This window comes from Cervus elaphus, chromosome 2 (genome assembly GCF_910594005.1).
Source record: "Cervus elaphus chromosome 2, mCerEla1.1, whole genome shotgun sequence".
Lineage (NCBI taxonomy): Eukaryota > Metazoa > Chordata > Mammalia > Artiodactyla > Cervidae > Cervus > Cervus elaphus.
Window position 1 is genome coordinate 27,767,781 of NC_057816.1, and position 18,751 is coordinate 27,786,531.

At 39.3% G+C, this 18,751-nt stretch overlaps 1 protein-coding gene across 3 annotated transcripts in view; it reads left to right on the plus strand.

Annotated features, from left to right (window-relative positions):
• The first annotated feature begins 2,607 nt into the window (after positions 1-2,607).
• The window catches only part of ANO5 (anoctamin 5), a 98,685-nt gene continuing 82,541 nt past the window's right edge, over positions 2,608-18,751 (plus strand). The window contains exons 1-3 of one of the 3 annotated variants that reach the window (XM_043875146.1): positions 2,608-3,401; positions 12,540-12,583; positions 16,347-16,394. In XM_043875146.1, the coding sequence (XP_043731081.1) occupies positions 2,678-3,401; positions 12,540-12,583; positions 16,347-16,394 (816 nt within the window). In that variant the 5' untranslated portion in view covers positions 2,608-2,677. The remainder of the gene's footprint in view (positions 3,402-12,539; positions 12,584-16,346; positions 16,395-18,751) is intronic. The other 2 variants (XM_043875165.1, XM_043875156.1) reach the window with 2 other exon arrangements.

Below are 18,751 nucleotides of genomic sequence, written 5' to 3' on the forward strand. Positions count from 1 at the left end.
CCAAAAGGAGAACACTTCCTGTAGCAGTTGAAGCCTTGGCATGCAGAGATATCAAGAAAGCAGACTGATCCAGACCACAGACAAGAGGCACCATGTCTTTGCTTTAAATACCAGCAGTGAGAAGGATTCATTGCATGACTTTCCAAGATCTTTCCTGGCTTCTAGAGTGTAGCTCATGAACTTGCCCTCTTCAGCGTTAAAGCCATCTGTTTAATGAAGCTGCTAAAATAAAAAAATTTTCACATGCAGGTGTTGCTCATTTTTATACATTTAACTTTCATATAGCTCAGGCTTTCATATATTATATACTGACACCCACAAAGCATCTTTTCTACAGAGAATCCATACTTTCACTTACTAGTTGTAAGGACTTACTAGTACTTTTACTTTATATTATTGTTTAGTTGCTAGGTTGTGTCAGGCACTTTTACAGACCCCATGGACTGTAGCCCCCCAGACTACTCGATCCGTGAGACTTCCCAGAATACTGGAGTAGATTCCCATTTCCTTCTCCAGGGGCTCTTCCTAACCCAGAGATCAAACCCATGTCTCCTGCATTAGCATGAAGATTCTTTATCACCAAATCACCAGGGAAGCCTACTTACCAGTTGGCCAACAAGTATTTTAAGCAATCATTTGACAGTTTAGCACCCAAAGTATCATGATTTTTATATTTACAGCTGTGTTTCTACTGTCATTTAAACACTTGCATACCACCCTTAGGATAGGACACAAAAGGCAAATTAAAACAAAAAGGCACTACCAGATGATACAATAACACTGAAACAAAGGCTGAATAATCTGGAAACAAAGGCTGAAGTAATTTGGAGGGCTAAAAAAGATAAGTTTTTGGTCTCCATATAATACTTAACTGTGTATTCAATTACATTAAAAGAACATGTATTCATTATTCATAACATAATTCTGGAAATGCATGGTTGAAGATTGAGTTTAAAGAGGCAGGGTGTAGCAAAGGAAGAAACTGACTAAAGAAGTTTCTAAATGGAAAGAAACTAAAATTATGAATGGATAAGCAAAATAAAGTATTTCAGTGATAAAAATACAGAGAAAATTTCTCAAGATCTCAAGGTTATGGAGAAAATACATACCTTTATCAAAAGAAGACGAGATCCAACTTTTTTGTTAACAAAGCTTAGAGAAGATGAATATCAGCAAAATCAGCATCAAAATATTCAATTTTGCACAAAATCATCATTACATGTCTTTTTCACATGTCACTTCAAATACGGTGCAGAATCAAGAAATATTAAATATATAATTATAGAAAATTATAGAAAAATTATTTTGTTTTTATTTAATCTACGTAAAGCAAAATCTGTACCATCTGTTAAATCACAATATCTACAGCACATAGCAGAGGACCTGGTATATGGGAAGAACACAAAACAATTCACATGGTGAACATTTTATTAGACTCAAACCGTGATTAATCAAGAGGTAAATACGAACACCTGTAAGATAACTACCAATTTATTATAATTACATGTAAGTCTGCTGCTTAACTTATGAATACCAACATTTGAAACACCATCCCAAAACACATCAAGTAAGCAATTGCCTATAGTCTGAAATAGAGAACAGATAGCAAGGCATAGGGAAAAAAAAAAAAGATGATTTCCAGTTCCACAGTTAACCATGGACTTCACCAAAACCCTTCTCTCGGGCCTATTTTCTCATCTGTAAAAGACACTTCGAGGTTCAAAAATGTCAAGAGAAGGGGGAAAAATAGAGTAACATGAAAATTCAAAAAGGTCAAGTCTTCCTTGGTTATGTTCTCCTTATTCTTAAATCAGCCCATACCTGCCCCAAACTCAGTCACTCCCTCCTTGGCACTCTCAAGACCCTCAGCTCAGACCTCTACCTCAGCCTTAGTTCATCACCACTTATCTATTTTTCCTCTTTTAGACAGTAATTTTTATCTCCCAATTATTGGGGAGCTGGTAGTTGTTAAGGTCTCAAAGACATAAATCAATTCAGAGGAGCCTGTGAAGAGTGTAACCATTCACTCTTCTTGAGGTCAAAATGCCCAAGCCACTAAGAAACTCTGAGATGGAGCAGGGCTCAGTGCAAAATGGCTTCGCCTAGAGAGTATCTGAATTCTTAACTCATTACGACCGCACTTGTACAACGTGCCCCTCACAAGCCCCCGAGGTGGGTCCTAATAATGGTTCTCTTGAAGAAACAAGCCAGTGTCTCCTGAAGAAGCTTGACCAATGCCATCTGACTTCTAAGGGGCAGAGGCTGAATTCGAATTTAGGGCAAACTTGACTTTCCACCAACTGTGTGAGATGGGATTCCCTTTTAAAAGGCAGGAAACCTGGGTTCGATTCCTGGATCGGGACAACCTACTCCAGTAATCTTGCCTGGGAAATCCCATGGACGGAGGAGCCTATGGGGTAGCAAGAACCGGACACGACTTAAGAGACTAAACCACCACCAACCGTGTTGCTGCTAACAGCTGCAAATAACCCTGCGCAGGATTCCGGAAGGAGGGGCTGCTAGAATCTCCAGAACTGGCCACGCGCGTGCCTTTTAAGGGGCGGGGTCCCCTTAAGGAAGGCAGGTTTTTTCTCACCCGACAAAAAAATAACTCCTCAACCGGGAAGGGGTTTCTCTCCGAGAGCCGCCCATTCTAGGCGGAGGGCTGGGCAGATAGATGGACGAGGACGAGACCGACAGGCTGAGGGCGCAGCTCGCCCGTCGGCTGGCAGCAGAGATTGGTTCGGAGAGAGGGGAGGCGGCAGCCCAGGAGAACCAGGAGCCCGGGACGGGCGCCAGCCCGGTGGGATGGGACCAGCAAGGCCTGTTGAGAAGCGAACTGCCAGACCAAGAGGGCCGGGAGGCGGCCGCGGGCCCGGAGCGGGGACGGGAGGCGGAGGAGCCCGGGCCGAGTGAGGCAGGGGGCGGGAGCGAGAGGGAGCCTGGTAGCCCGCAGCCCAGCGGGTCGAGGGGCGGGGAGCTGGCGGGGAGGAGAGAGAGGCGGGGAGAGCCGCGGGAGGGCCAGAACCGAGGGCACTGGTGGAAGCCGGGAGGCTTCCATCCCGGCAAGATCCGGGAGATGTACTGGGAGCAGTCCCAGAGGCGCTACCGGGAGAGGACGCTGAAGCTGAACCTCAAGAACCCGAACAAGTGGAAATACCGGCCGCAGAGGAAGCCTCACGGGCTGACGCCCCCGAGGCCGGTGGAACCCGAGGAGGACGACGATTCCAAAGAGGGCTTCTTGCTCCCATCCCAAACACGGCGCGCCACCGTCAGATTCAGCCTCCAGACCAGATTTCACCAGTCTTCGCAGTGGTCGACCGTCTCCCCCTCGGGCAGCGTCATCAACGAGCTAGCGAAGATGGGCGACCCAGACGTCCTGGAGATGGTGCAGCAGCAAGGTGGGAGCCGGCTTGCGTGGCGCGGGGACCCCGGGGGGACGTTGGTGGTCCCGCCGCCGGGATCCCGGGGACGTTCGTGGATGCGCTGCGCCCCGCGCGAGAGAGCGCCCGCCAGGCGCACGGTCCCTGCCCGGGTGGGTGAGCGTGGGCGGGTGAACCGAGGTTCCCTGGCCTCTGAACTTGGGCAGAGGAAAGAAGGAGCCTCCTACCAAGGAGAGAGCCCAACCTTAGGGCGCATGACAGCAGTTCCCGGTGGGGGCCCTCGAGTCCTGTTGCCTGTTTCTATTTGCCAATTACTGCTCAAGCTTTGAGATCCTTGCTAATTATGGGAGGAGCAGAGCGAACCCTAAGGTCCATCAGTTTGAGATTCCTATGCACGTGGGGTGGCTGACGTTTCACAAGCTTTCATTGAATTTTTAGTTTCTTTGGAAAAATGTTTGTCCATCGTTTGCTCCGGGGTTTCCCATCTCCCCCTACCCGTGATCGTTGGGCTTTCCTCCTGAGCCATGCCAGAGGCCCCAGGAACCAGCCAGAAGCTAAACAGGTGTGGGTCCAGGGAAATACCAAGCCCTCTGGGACAGGATAGGACAGAGACAAGGCCAACCTCTGGAAACTCCCCTTATGGCCATCCCGGGCCCATATTCTGTTGGTCTGTTTTAGTACAGATTTCCTGAAAATTCACACATTTTCCTAGGTCTGTCTCCAGGGCCTTCAATGATACTCAGTTCTCTCAATGACACTTTCATGTCTTGTTAAGTGTTAGATGTGAACATGGAAACAGTGGGGGGTTTTTTGTAAAGTGATAAATGATCTAAGAAGTCAAACTATTTAGTCTTCAAAGACACCAAAGAAATAAAATGCCTTATTTTATTATGCATCCTCCTCCTCCCCTTAACAGCCTGAGATATAATTTACATACAATAAGAATCACCCACTTTAAAGGTTCAGTTCCAATTTTAGTATATTTACAATTTTGCCATCATCACCATAATCTAATTTTGGAACATTTTCATCACCCCAAACAGAAACCTCTTAGCTGTCACTCCCCCTTCACCTCCCTCTGCACCTCAGGTACCCCCAGCTCTAGGCAGCCTCTAATCCATTTACCGTCTCTAGGTTTATCAATTCTGAACACTTCTGGTAAACAGACTCATACAATACGTGATCTTTTGTAACTGGTTTCTTCCTCTTAGCATAGTGTTTTTGAAGTTCATGCATGTTATAACTTGTATCAGTGCATTATTCCTTTTTATGGTCAAATAATATTCCATTGCATATATTCATACTTTATCTGTTTATCGATTGGTGGACATTTGAATTGTTTCCACTTCCTTGGCTACTGTGAATGATGCTGCTTTGAACATTTATTGCAAGATTTTGTATGAAGATACATTTTTATTTTTCTTGGGTATACACCTAGTATTGGAATTACTGAATAATATGGTGGCTGTATATTGAACATTTTGAGAAATTGCTGAACTGTTTTCTGCCTCATTTTCGTATTTTCACAAGTAGTATGTAGCGCCTCCAATTTCTTCACGTCTTCACTAACATTTGTGATTGTCTGTCTTTTTTATTTATAGCAACCCTAGTGGTTGTGAAGTGCTGTCTCAATGTGACTTTGATTTACATTTTCTCAGTGACCAAAAGTGTTGAGTACCTGTTTCAATGCTTATTAACTATTCATGTATCTTCATTGGAAACAATGTCTATTCAAATCCTTTGCCTGTTTAAAAAAATTAGTTAGTTGCCTTTTAATTATTGTGGTGTAAAAAGTCTTTATATATTCAGTGTATATGGCTTGCAAATACTTTCTTCCATTTGTGGGTTCTGTTTCCATTTTATTGATGGTATCACTTGAAGCAACTCCTCCCTTTTTAAACAAAAATAATTAAATATAGAGGGAAATGCATCTACCACCAGGGAAGTCCCCCACAGCATGAATTTTTAAGAGCTACTTTTATTCTTGTGCTTTAATATAAAATGGATTTCTTAAATTCCCCAATATAGATAAGTCTGAATCTGTGTATTACATATTTTCTAAATCACCTTTGAAGAGAAAGTTAAACAATTGATTTACATGTGATAAAATTTCTCCCTGGAGAGAGAATATTTTTACTGTGCCTTTCAGACATAATAGATTTTTCTAGGATTTGTTATATTTTCTGTTTATTTTCTTTACAGTTGAACACAGAAACAATCAGTGCTCTCCAATTAACTGTTTTCCCACAGTATAATAATTTTTAAAGTGAAATTATAAGGGCAATGTGTAATAGAACATTAAATTGTTATGTAAAGAAATGCTGCTAGTAAAATGTCAGTGTTGCTGAAATTGACTTATTGACTGATTGACATTGTTAGCAAGTTCTGATCTGAAATATTCGTGTTTTTTGTCTGTGGCTGTATTTATGTTTATGTTATTTTATACTCCTGGAAGAGATGTAAACTGAGAAGACCATTTGGTAAATCCAAGGGCTATTTTTGGGTTCTGGGTTCACTGAGTGTGTATTAGTAATGTGCTTTCAGTGAAAACTCAAAGCTGTCTTTGGGCTGGCATAAGTTTTGACTCATATTTTATGATTCTCCATAGTGATCGATAGGGCTTCCCTCATAACTCAGTCAGTAAAGAATGTGCCTGCAATGCAGGAGACCTGGGTTCGACTCCTGGGTCGGGAAGATCCCCTGGAGAAGGAGATGTCAACCCACTCCAGTCTTCTTGCCTGGGAAATCCCATGGACAGAGAAGCCTGGCAGGCTACAGTCCATGGGGTCGCAAGAGCCGGACATGACTTAGTGACTAGAGAGAGAGAGAGAGAGAGATTTATACTGAACCTTTTGTAGTTCTGGTTTCTAGGCCACAGGAAAAGTGGCCTAATCAATTCTGTTGACTTGAGAGGAAGTTGCAGGAATAGCAAGAAGCTGATCTAGAGTTGTAGGCTTCAAATCCTGCCTCTTCGGATATGCCTCTGTGTTGACAGAGGTTTGTAGATTATGCAGTTTCTTCAACTTTATATTCTCAGGGTGTGAAAGTATATCTGGGTCTCTGACATATGTGAACATCTGATTGTGTGTGTGAGAGAGGGCGCACAAGTAGGTGAACGCTATGTGAGAGAGGGAGCATGGTGTGTGAGGAAATACATCTGTCGTCTTTAATCTTTCTGCCTTTCTGAAAGTGCACTCCACCGGGTTCGCAGGGAGTCTGCAGTCTTACAGAGGGTGGGAGAACAGGGCTGTGCTGTGCTGGGCTTAGTCTCAGTCCTGTCCGAGTCTGCGACCCCATGGACTGTAGCCCGCCAGGCTCCTCGGTCCATGGGGATTCTCCGGGCAAGAATACTGGAGAGGGCTGCCATGCCCTCCTCCAGGGGATCTTCCTGACCCAGCGATCAAACCCGGGTCTCCTGCGCTGCAGGCGGATTCTTTACCATCTGAGCCACCGGGGAAGGCCAAGAATACTGGGGTGGGTAGCCTATCCCTTCTCCAGGGGATCTTCCCAACCCAGGAATCGAACTGGGTCTCCTGCACTGTAGGCGGATTCTTTACCAGCTGAGCTAGCAGGGAAGCCCAGAATGGGGCTACATTTCCCAAAGAGCTAAGGCCAGGGTGCTGTGGGAGCAGGGAGGAGGCTGACCAGGGGCCAGATGAGGAGGTTTCTGGCGAGGCTTGAAAGGAAGATGGCAAAACTGTTATAAAGTGGAAACAAAAGCAAAAATTAGCTAAAAAAAGAAACAGTTGTTAGATCCAGGGTGAGGAATCAGCAAATTGGAAGGCTAAAGCATGAGACAGAACTATTATGGATTGGAGATAATCTGAAGGAACTATATCATCAGCTGGTAAAGAATCCACCTGCAGTGGGAGGGACCTGGGTTCAATCCCTGGAGAAGTAAAAGGCTACCCACTTTGGTATCCTAGCCTAGAGAATTCCATGGACTGTATAGTCCATGGAATTGCAGAGTCGAACACAAATGGGTGACTTTCACTTCACTTCACTTCCACATTCTGAAATAAACACTTTGCATCAAGTTCTGATAACAGTTTGAAAATATTTTTTTTAAACTATTTGTTTTATGTTAAGTACAGCAAAAATAATTAGAGGAAGTAAAGGTTAGTGTTTCCAGTTTTTCTGCTTTCTTTTCTAAAATACGGAAATATAAAATATTCATAACTCTAGCTTAAGGTGTGCATTTTTTTTCTCTGTGCTTGGAACTATGCTTAATTCTATGCATAACAGTGACTGTTTTTGTCCTCAAAAAAATAAAAGCCTCCATACGCCAGTGTGCAAGTATAATACATTGAGAGACAAGGCATGTATTTTCTTAGACTTCTGTTCTTTATCTACTTATTGTAAGAGTTTGCTAGATTGGGTTCCTTTTTTTTTTTTTGGAAAGTCTAATGAGAGGTAGTCGAGACGTGGAATTTTGAGCTGTGCATCTAGACAGTATTCATGCATAAAACCCTTTGATAATGATACTGTGTGACATTTTATATACGTCAAATAATTTTTACTTATATTTTAAATCTTTAGACAAGAAAACCTGTACTCAGAAAAGTTAAGTGATATGGCTATATCTATAGCATGTTAGTTTCATACTTTGCTTACACTAGCTATTACCTGTTTAATAGATCCTGCAACAAAAAGGCCCAAATACAGAATATATTCTTTTATCTTTATTCTGACACTCTACAGCTTATCCAAAGACTTTGAAATAGTTGTGAAAATTAATAAAAGTATAGAATATATCCTAATAATAATAATATCAACAAGAATAACATTCATGATCTCTGAGCCAGCGACTGGCTGCATAAAGGCTATTTACATGCATTTTCATTTAATGCTTACACACATCTTAGAATATAGTATAAACATTAAAGTCATTTATATGATATTTGTTAGCTTTGAATTTGGATTTCCCAGGTGGCACTAGTGGTAAAGAACTCGCCTGCCAATGAAGAAGTAAGAGATGCGGGTTCAATTCCTGGGTCGGGAAGATCCCCTGGAGAAGGCGAGGCAATCCACTCCAGGATTCTTGCCTGGAGAATCCCATGGACAGAGGAGCCTGATGGGCCATGGTCCACAGGGTCGCAAAAAGTTGAATGTGACTGAAATGACTTAGCATGGCACAGCACACAGCTTTGAATTTGTGCTAGTGCAAGGAAGTGCAAGGAGTGCAAGGAAGGCTAGGAGATGTGTTTTTTTGTTCTTTTTTTGCGAGAGCTCATTGCTGCACCATATAATTCGTATTTTGTTAGTGAAGAACAGGGAAGAGAAAGGATATTTATGGGAAGTCAGCAGCATCTGCTGTATTAATTGCCAACCATTAATAATCTTCCCCATTTCAGTAAATGGATTCACAAATTGCTCAAGTCTAGTAATCTTTCATCTTCTTTGTCTCTCCACCTGCACAGCTGCAATTTATAGCAGTTTGTTTTCCATTTTTGCTGAGATATTTCCAGTCCACTTGGGTGCCTTCATTTGCAGTGTTTCCGACTGCAGGCCAGACCCATATCATCTCTTGTGATTTATTGCAGCAACCTCTCATGATTTATTTCCTCTCTCAGTTCTCACTATTTTTTAACACGTCCTCCAGTCAGCAACTAGTGCTTTTCATAAAATTCAAATGTAAATACTATTTAAATAAATACTTTTTCATGGCTTACTATTTCACTAGAGAAGAAATCTAGTCATACAAGGTCCTCCCCAAAAGGTCCCCCACTCCATGCCTTTCCAACACCTTCTTAAACTTCTCTGCCATTTACCTACTCATCTTTAGCTTGGCCTTTGTTTCTTTCAACACCTAAAAAACTGTTCCTGTCTTGCAGCCTTTGCATGTTCTTGTGTTTCTTGTATCCTCTCAACTTTCACATCTCAGTATAATTATTACCCCCTCAGAGAGATTTTCTGAGTTCCTTATGTCTAAACCACATACCTCCTTGTTTTTCTCACTTTCTGTTTGCTCTTTTTGTTTCTGGTATAGCATTTATCACAGTTTTGGGTCTGTCTTCTCTCAGTTCAGTCGCTAAGTCATGTCTGATTCTTTGAGACCCCATGGACTGCAGCAGGCCAGGTCTCCCTGTCCATCACTAACTCCTGGAGCTTGCTCAAATGCATGTCCATCGAGTCGGTGATGCTACCCAACCACCTCATCCTCTATCTTCCACTTGTCTTCAATCTTTCCCAGCATCAGTCCTTCCAGTGAATATTCAGGACTGATTTCCTTTAGGATTCACTCTTTTGACTACTTGCAGTCCAAGGGATTCTCAAGAGTCTTCTCCAACACCACAGTTCAAAAGCATCAACTCTTCAGCACTCAGCTTTCTTTATAGTCCCAACTCTCACATCCATACATGACTACTGGAAAACCACAGGTTTGACTGGATAGACCTTTGTTGGCAAAGTAACGTCTCTGCTTTTTAATACGCTGTCTAGGTTGGTCATAGCTTTTCTTCCAAGGAGCCAGAGTGTTAATTTCATGGCTGCAGTCACCATCTGCAGTGATTTTAGAGCCCCCGAAAATAAAATCTCTCACTGTTTCCATTGTTTCCCCATCTATTTGCCAGGAAGTGATGGGACTCAATCCCATGATCTTAGTTTTCTGAATATTGAGTTTTAAGCCAACTTTTTCACTCCCCTCTTGCAGTTTCATCAAGAGGCTCTTTAGTTCTTCACTTTCTGCCATGAGGGTGGTGTCATCTGCATATCTGAGGTTATTGATATACCTTCCAGCAATCTTGATTCCAACTTGTGCTTCATCAAGCCCGGCATATCGCATGATGTACTCTGCATACAAGTTAAATAAACAGGGTGACAGTATACCTTGACGTACTGCTTTCCCAATTTGGAATCAGTCTGTTGTCCCATATCCAGTTCTAACGATTGCTTCTTGACCTGCATACAGATTTCTTAGGAGGCAGGAAGGTGGTCTGGTATTCCCATCTCTTTAAGAATTTTTCAGTTTGTTGTGATCCACACAGTCAAAGGCTTTCACGTAGTCAATAAAGCAGAAGTAGGTGTTTTTCTGGAACTCTCTTGCTTTTTCAGTGATCCAACGGATGTTGGTAATTTGATCTCTGGTTTCTCTGCTTTTTTAAATCCGGCTTGGACATCTTGAAGTTCACGGTTCACATACTGTTGAAGTCTGGCTTGAAGAATTTTGAGCATTACTTGGCTAGCATGTGAGATGTGTGCAATTGTGTAGTACTTCAAACATTCTTTAGCATTGCCTTTCTTTGGGATTGGAATGAAAACTGACCTTTTCCAGTCCTATGGCCACTGCTGAGTTTTCCAAATTTGCTGGTATATTGAGTGTAACACTTTCACAGCATCATCTTTTAGGATTTGAAATAGCTCAACTGCAATTCCATCACCTCCACTAGCTTTGTTCGTAGTGATGCTTCCTGAGGCCCACCTGACTTCACATTCCAGGATGTCTGGCTCTAGGTGAGTGATCACACCATTGTGGTTGTCTGGGTCATGAGGATCTTTTTTGTACAGTTCTTCTGTGTATTCTTGTCACCTCTTCTTAATATCTTCTGCTTCTGTTCAGTCCATACCATTTCTGTCTTTTATTTTACCTCTTTTGCATGAAATGTTCCCCTGGTATCTCTAATTTTCTTGAAGAGATCTCTAGTCTTTCCCATTCTATTGTTTTCCTGTATTTCTTTGCATTGATCACTGAGAAAGGCTTTCTCATCTCTCCTTGCTATTCTTTGGAACTCTGCATTCAAATGGGTATATCTTGCCTTTTCTCCTTTGCCTTTTCTTCTCTTCTTTTCTCAGCTACTTGTAAGGCCTCCTCAGACAACCATTTTGCCTTTTTTACATTTCTTTTCTGTCTCCTCTACGGTACTGTAGTACTGTAAATTTAACAATAGAGAATCAATGCACGTTAGCGATTATCACCACCATTATTATCATTGTTGTACTGACAATCAATGGCAAGAACTGTGAGGAGTCTGAGACTTGACTGCATTTGAAAGTTGACAAAGTAGCCTGTTACAATTTCATGGTTACAGGTAGAAGATTATGAGACACCTGGATGGGAGACAAAGAACAGTTTACCATTCACAGCGTTAGCAGTGCCCAGAGTAGCAGCATATGTCATTGCCTGAGCCTAGGTTGTCACAGGTCAGTGCAGAGAGGGCCTGAGTATTTGGTGTGTGGTTTGCAATACAGGACAGCAATCTGAGCTTAGGGAACTGAAGTGTTTTTTTTTGACGAGTAATTATATTAATTGTATCCCAACATTTACCTACCCTTTAAGTATTCATCCGTAAGTAACATACTTTGGTTTTGCATAGTTAAACTTTATGTCATTGAAATATTGCTAATTATTTCTGCCTTTTTGCTGAACTATTTCTGGGAGATTTATGTTTTTGCATCTAATTAAAGTGAATTCAATTTTATTGCTAAATACCGTACATGTATGGTATTATACTACATTGTATTGATCCACTTTATTGTTTCTGGATATTTGGTTTTCTGAGTGTTGTGTGCTCAGTCGTGCCCAACTCTTTGCAACCCCGTGGAGTATAGCCCACCAGGTTTCTCTGTCCATGGGATTTTAGCCATGCAAGAATACTGGAGTGGGTTGTCTTTTCCTTCTCCAGGGTATCTTTCCAGCCCAGAAGTCAAACACACATCTCCTGTGTCTCCTACATTGGCAGGCAGGTTTTTTTTGTTTTTTTTTTTTTTAACCACTGAGCCAACCTGGGAAACCTTGGTTTTCTGGTTATTACCAATAATACTGTTATGAACATTCTTGTACCATTCCCATAGTGCATTCATTTCTACTGAATTTATAGCTAAGATAGCATTTGTCAACTTTTTTTTAAATCTCAGAACCCCTTTATACTTTTAATAATTATTAGGAACTTCAAGAAGCTTTTGTTTATGAGTTAACTTTATTGGTCACCCAAGGATATTCACTTTTGTCACTTCTATTCAGCATAGTACTAGAAGTTCTAGCCAGACCAGTTAGGCAGGAAAAGGAATAAAAGACATCTAAATTGGAAAGGAAAAATGAAAATTGTTTCTGTTCACAGATAATATGATCTTTTAAATTTTGAATTCTCCCATTCAGAGTTTTAACATACTGTAATCAGTTGGCCATTTTAACATGACTTTTTTTGTTGTTTAATTTAGACAGACAAGTCAGTAGAGAAGAACATCATTCCAGAGCAAATGAGGTAAGTTAAATATATGTGTTAGCTTCTTGTAAGTCAAAACAAAAATTGAGGCAAGGTTAGATATGTACTTCATATGAATACTTGGATCTTTGTACTTCGGTTATTTATTCCTACTACATTCTTCATGTTTTGTCCTCCAACCTATTAATTTTTAAGTAAAGCAAATTCCGTGTTTCATGTAAACTTAATATTGCATCTTTCTGGGTGTTATACGAGAAAAAACATAAGTTTGGATTTGTTTTGAGGCTTTCTGTGATGTAAACTCAGATATGCTGAGACTTGATATGCAAGATAACAGTATTTAGCTTAACACTCTGCTTGACTATAATGCAAGGAATAATATTTGATGGCTTTTTTTGTTAGAGTTAGTAGTATCTGATTAGTACATTTTTACTGAGGTATAATTGACATATAATCTGATATTAATTTCTGGTGTGCAACATAATAATTCATAGTTGTATATACTGCTAAATGTCACCACAATAAGTCTAATTACCATCCATCATCCTACAGAGTCACAGACATTTTTTCTTGTGATAGCATTTAAGATTTATTCTCTTTTAGCAAATATACAGTACTATACCATTGACTGCAGTCACTGTATCATATATTATATCCCCATGACTTATTTGTAACTGACTGTTGATACCTCCTGACACCTTTCAACCTTTTGTTTGTCTCCACCCACCTCTTTTCTGGCAACCACCTATCTGTTCTGTGTGTCTGTAAGTTGTGTTCTATTTTGTTTATTTGTTTTATTTTCTAGACTCCTCGTGTAACTGAAATCATACAGTATTTGTCTTTCTCTGTCTGATTTATTTCACTTGGCATAATACCCTCAAGTTCCATTGATGTAGCAACTGACAAAATTTTATTCTTTTTCTTATGGCTAAGAAATATTCCATTGTGTGTATTTATGTGTGTGTGTGTCCATATGATTTATTAATTTATCCATTCATAGGTACTTCAGATAGTTCCCATATGTTGGCTGTTGTAAATAATGTTGCAGTGAACTTAGGGGTTCACGTATCTTTTCAAATTAGTATTTTCTTATTCGTTGGATAAATAACCATCAGTGGGATTGCCAGACCCTGTGGTAGTTCTGTTTTTAATTTTTTGAAGAGTCTCCATACTGTTTCCCGTAGTATCTGTACCAATTTATATTCCCACCAGCAGTGCATAGGGGTTCCCTTTTCTCCATATTCTTGCCAACACTGTTATTCCTTATCTTTTTGATAGTAGGCTTTCTTACGAGAGTAAGGTGATATCTCACAGTGATTTTGATTTGTATTTCTCTGATGATTAGTGATGTTGAACATTTTTTCATGTGCCTGTTAGCCATCAGTATTTCTTTGGGAAAATGTTAATTCAGATCCTGTGCCCATTTTTTTCAATTGGATTGTTTGGCTTTTTTGCTATTGAGTTTTATGTGTTTTTTATATGTATGTATATATATTTTGGTGTTGACTTCTTATCAGGTGTATGATTTGCAAATATTTTCTCCCATTTTGGTAGGTTGCCTTCTCATTTTGTTAATGATTTCCTTTGCTATGCAGAAACTTTTTAGCTTGGTATAATCCCACCGGTTTAGTTTTGTTTTTACTGCATTTGGTTTTAGAGTCAGATGCAAAAAATTATCTCTGAGACTGATGTCAAGGAGTTCACCACCTCTATTTTTTTCCTGGGTTTTATGATTTAAGATCTTACACTCAATTCTTTAATCCATTTTTAATTAATTTTTGTGTATGGTGTAAGATAGTGGTCTAGTTGCATTATTTTGCATGTGACTATCCAGTGTCCCTAACGCCCCTTATTGAAGAAGACACTATCCTTTCCCCATTGTATTTTATTGGCTCCTTTGTTATAAATTAACTGATCATATATAATGGGTTTATTTTTGGGCTCTCTGTTCTGTTCATCTATGTTTCTGTGTTTATATCAATACTATTATGTTTTGATTACTATATATTTATAATATAGTTGAAAATCAGAAGGCATGATGCCTCCAAATTTGTTCTTCTTTCTTAAGATCGGTTGGGTTATTCAGGGTCTTTTGTGGGTTTAGGCAAATTTTAGGATTGTTTATTCAGTTCTGTGAAAAATGCCATTGGAATTATGGTTGATTGAATTAATCTGTAGATTGCTTTGTGTGATATGGATATTTTAACAATATTAAGCTTCCAATCCATGAGCATAGATATCTTTCTACTTATGTGTGTCTTCAGTGTCTTTCAGCAATGTGTTACGGGTCTTTCACTTCCTTGGTTAAATTTATTCTTAAGTATTTTATTCTTTTTGATGCAATTGTAAATGGGATTGTTTTCTTAATTTCTCTTTATGATAACTCTTTACTAGTGTGTATGGAAGTGCAACTGATTTTTGTGTATTTTTATACCCTGCAGCTTTACTAAATTTAATAATTAGTTCTAACAGTTTTGGGGGGGCAGTCTTCAGGTTTTTGGTTATATTAACTCATGCCATCTGCAGATAGTGACAGTTTTACTTTTCCTTTTAAATGTAGTAGGCTTTTTATTTATTCTTCTTGCCTAATTGATCAGGCTAGGACTTGCAATATTATGTTAACTAAAAGTGTCAAGAATGAGCATCCTATTATTATTCCTGATCTTACAGAAAAAGGTGTAGGCTTTTCTTTTAAACATGATGTTTGCTGTGGGCTTGTCATATATAGCCTTTCTTATGGTGATATATAAGTTAATAATTAATCAAAAACTTCTCAACAAACAAAGTTACAGGACCAGATGGCTTCACTGGAAAACTCTACCAAACATTCAAAGAAAATTTAATATTTATCATTCTCAAGCTCTTCCAAAATATTGAACACTTCCCAATTCATTTTATGAGGCCAGAACTATGCTGATACAAAACCAAACAAGGACTCCACAAAAAAAGAAAATTACAGGCTAATATACCTCTTGAACACATATACAAATATCCTTAACAAAATATTAGCAAGAAGAATTCAAAAATACATTAAAAGGATCATGTGCCATGGTCAAGTGAAAATTTATTCCAGGGATGCAAGGATGGTTCAATACATGCAAATCAGTCAGCATAATACATCACATTGACAAAATAAAAGACAAAAATCATATGATCACACCAAAGATAAAAAGAATATAATACCAAAAAGCATTTGACAAAATTCAACATCCATTTATGATAAAAACTCTTCATACAAGTAGGTAAAGATCACAACAGAAATAAATGCCATAGAGACTAAAAAGACAATAGAAAAGATCAACGAAATTAACAGCTGATATTTGAAAAGATAAATAAAATTTACAAGCTTTCAGTTTCAACTAAGAAACCAAGAGAACCTAACTAAAATCAGAATTAAAAGAAGACAAGTTATATCTGTGCTATGCTTAGTTGCTCAATCGTGTCCAACTCTTTGCGACCCTATTGACCATAGCCTGCCAGGCTCCTCTGTCCATGGGGATTCTCCAGGCAAGAATACTGGAGTGGGTAGCCATGCCCTCCTCCAGGGGAGCTTCCCGACCCAGGGATCAAACCCACATTTCTTATGTATCCTGCATTGGCAGGTGAGTTCTTTACCAGTAGCGCCACCTGGGAAACCCCACGTACATGCAGAATTTTGCATCCAGTTTCATGTGTTTCATAGCTCTCCTTAATTGTAGGTTTAGATTTTGCACAGAGAATCTAGAGTTTTTGTTGGTGACACTTGTATGCTCTCCGTTGCATTATTATTAACAGTGCTGTTTCTTCTCCGTGGTGCTATTAGGACCCGAGAAGCAGAGAGTCCAGTTTTCTCATCTGTCGAGAAGCACAGGTAAGCAGCCATCAGTAGCGCACTTTCTTGCATGGACATGATGGGTTATCTTTGCATAATCAGCAGTTAAGACTCTTACTTAGTTCACAGTTATTTTTCAAGTTCTTATACATGATATTTGATAATTTATTTGCAAACAGTCCATTGCTTGTGGGGAAAAAGGTATCATCAGGCACATTAGTTAGAATGGTGCATAAAGCATAGCATTTTGCTTGCATTTTACTTTCTCAGTTTTAAGAGATGAGAAAATGAAGGGTGTGAGAAGTTTAATGATTTGACCAAAATTAAACATATGTTTAGCGGGCATATCCTGGACTAGATTAGGACTCAGGTTTCCAAGGTCTAATTTAGTATTCTTTCTCCATACATCTCTCGTCTTACCTGTAGGTATACACCTAAGAATAATCATGAATAAGTACAATTTATTTAGCAAATTTGAATGTCAATTAAGAGGTAAATAAAGGCATTCAAAAATTTTTATTAGTTGCTTAATAACTAAAAGATACCATTTGGGAAGATGGGGAAATAGAGTTATTTTCTTACTGACAATTTTAATACAAATGTTTTCCTTTTCACTAGCATACTGATCTTTATGTTCCAGAATGAAGGTTGTGGGGTTGATCAACATAAAATACCAGAAATTTTATTTTTTTTAATTTATTTTAATTTATGTTTATTTTTTGATCATGTTAAACACTTACCTGATTCCCAAGTTGAAAAACCATAGATCAAATAATGTTAAGTGCAGCCTAAAGCTTATGCTATTTTGGTGTCACCTTTTAAGAAGAATAATAGGACAATAATTTACTTTAAAATCTTTACAAAAATGTTTGACCATGACAGCGAACACATTGCTAGAATTCTTCCTAAATGCTTAAAGGGACTGATGTAAGAGGCACTGAAACTTTGACTTTATTATTTGAAGGTAAATCCATCTCCGTTTGAAACTATGAATCAAAGCATTTCAAAGAAAAATTTCTTCTTTTTTTCTTCCTCTTAAGTCTTCTGTAGTGAGCATTTTTATTTAGTTTGTCCTTCCGGTGCATCTGTTACTTTTCTGTGTGTCCATGTCTAAATACGTATATGTGTGTACATTTCTCCTGCTTCTTACACTAAAGATAGCATACTCTACATATTGATCTGTTCCTTGGTTTTCACTTAAAAACATCCTGGAGTTCCCTCTGTATTGTGTGTTGATTTCACTCTCATTTGCTAATATGTGACATAGTATTCAATTGTGTGGGTTTAGGATAATGTATTCATCCAGTCTTTTACTGATGGACGTTCTAGTTGTTTTTAATCTTGGAAATCTTTTCTTTCTTTTAGTCTTTAACCCTTGGGAATCAGGCTTATAATATTTTGGCCAAGTGTATCTTTCAAAATAGTATTTAACCATCAAAAATAAAGGCATATGTAATTTTACCATATATTACCAAATTTCCCTCTGTTTTGCATTTCCAAGAAATATACAAGTGTTCTCTTTCTCCAGAGCCTTACCAACAGTGTTTACTGAGTTTAGATGTTTGCCTGTCTGTTAGAGAGGTATAGATAGTGGAGCTTTTTCATTTACTACTGTATCCTAGGATAATTTAAACTTTCATACCTCTCAATATGAGTGAGACATTTATCTTTTTTCTACATTTATGGTCATTTTCATTTATTTTGTTGGATCATTCTGTTTATATATCTTGTCTATTTTCCTGTCAAACTGGTAGGTTTTCTTTTTTTTTCCCTTGATTATTTTGGGGGAACTGTTTACATATTTATTATCACCCCCTTGCCCATGAAGGCAATTGACAGGGGACAATTGTTAGAACCTAGGAAACAGTCAGTGAACTTCAGTGGAGGGAGGGTTAGAGCTCTCCTGAATCCAGCCTCAGAAAGGAAGAAATTTACCCTCTCCTCCTTCCTTCCAGTCATCTGTAGGAAGCCAGAGATGAGAGGAATTCTTTGATATCTATAACCAGTCACCCTCCCAAGGAAAAAAAGCAGGGTAGCAATGGATAGAAAAGGGATCTGCTAAGACAAGCTGAAGATATCAGCTGGCTATCATTGGATGTATTTCCCCTTTGGGGGGAAAAAAATGTAATCCAACCATTATTATGCTACAACTTCCCGACTAATGATTCTATAACTTCGGAAGAATTCACACAATTTAACCTTTTATTTTAAGGTTAAAATAGAAGATCTGCTGGAAGAGGGCATGGCAACCCACTCCAGTATTCTTGCCTGAAGAATCCCCATGGACAGAGGAGCCTGGTGGGTTACAGTCCATGGGATCACAAAGAGTCAGACATGGCTGAGCCTCTAAGCACAGCACAGCACAGTCAACAGTGGATTTATTGAGTACCCAAGTG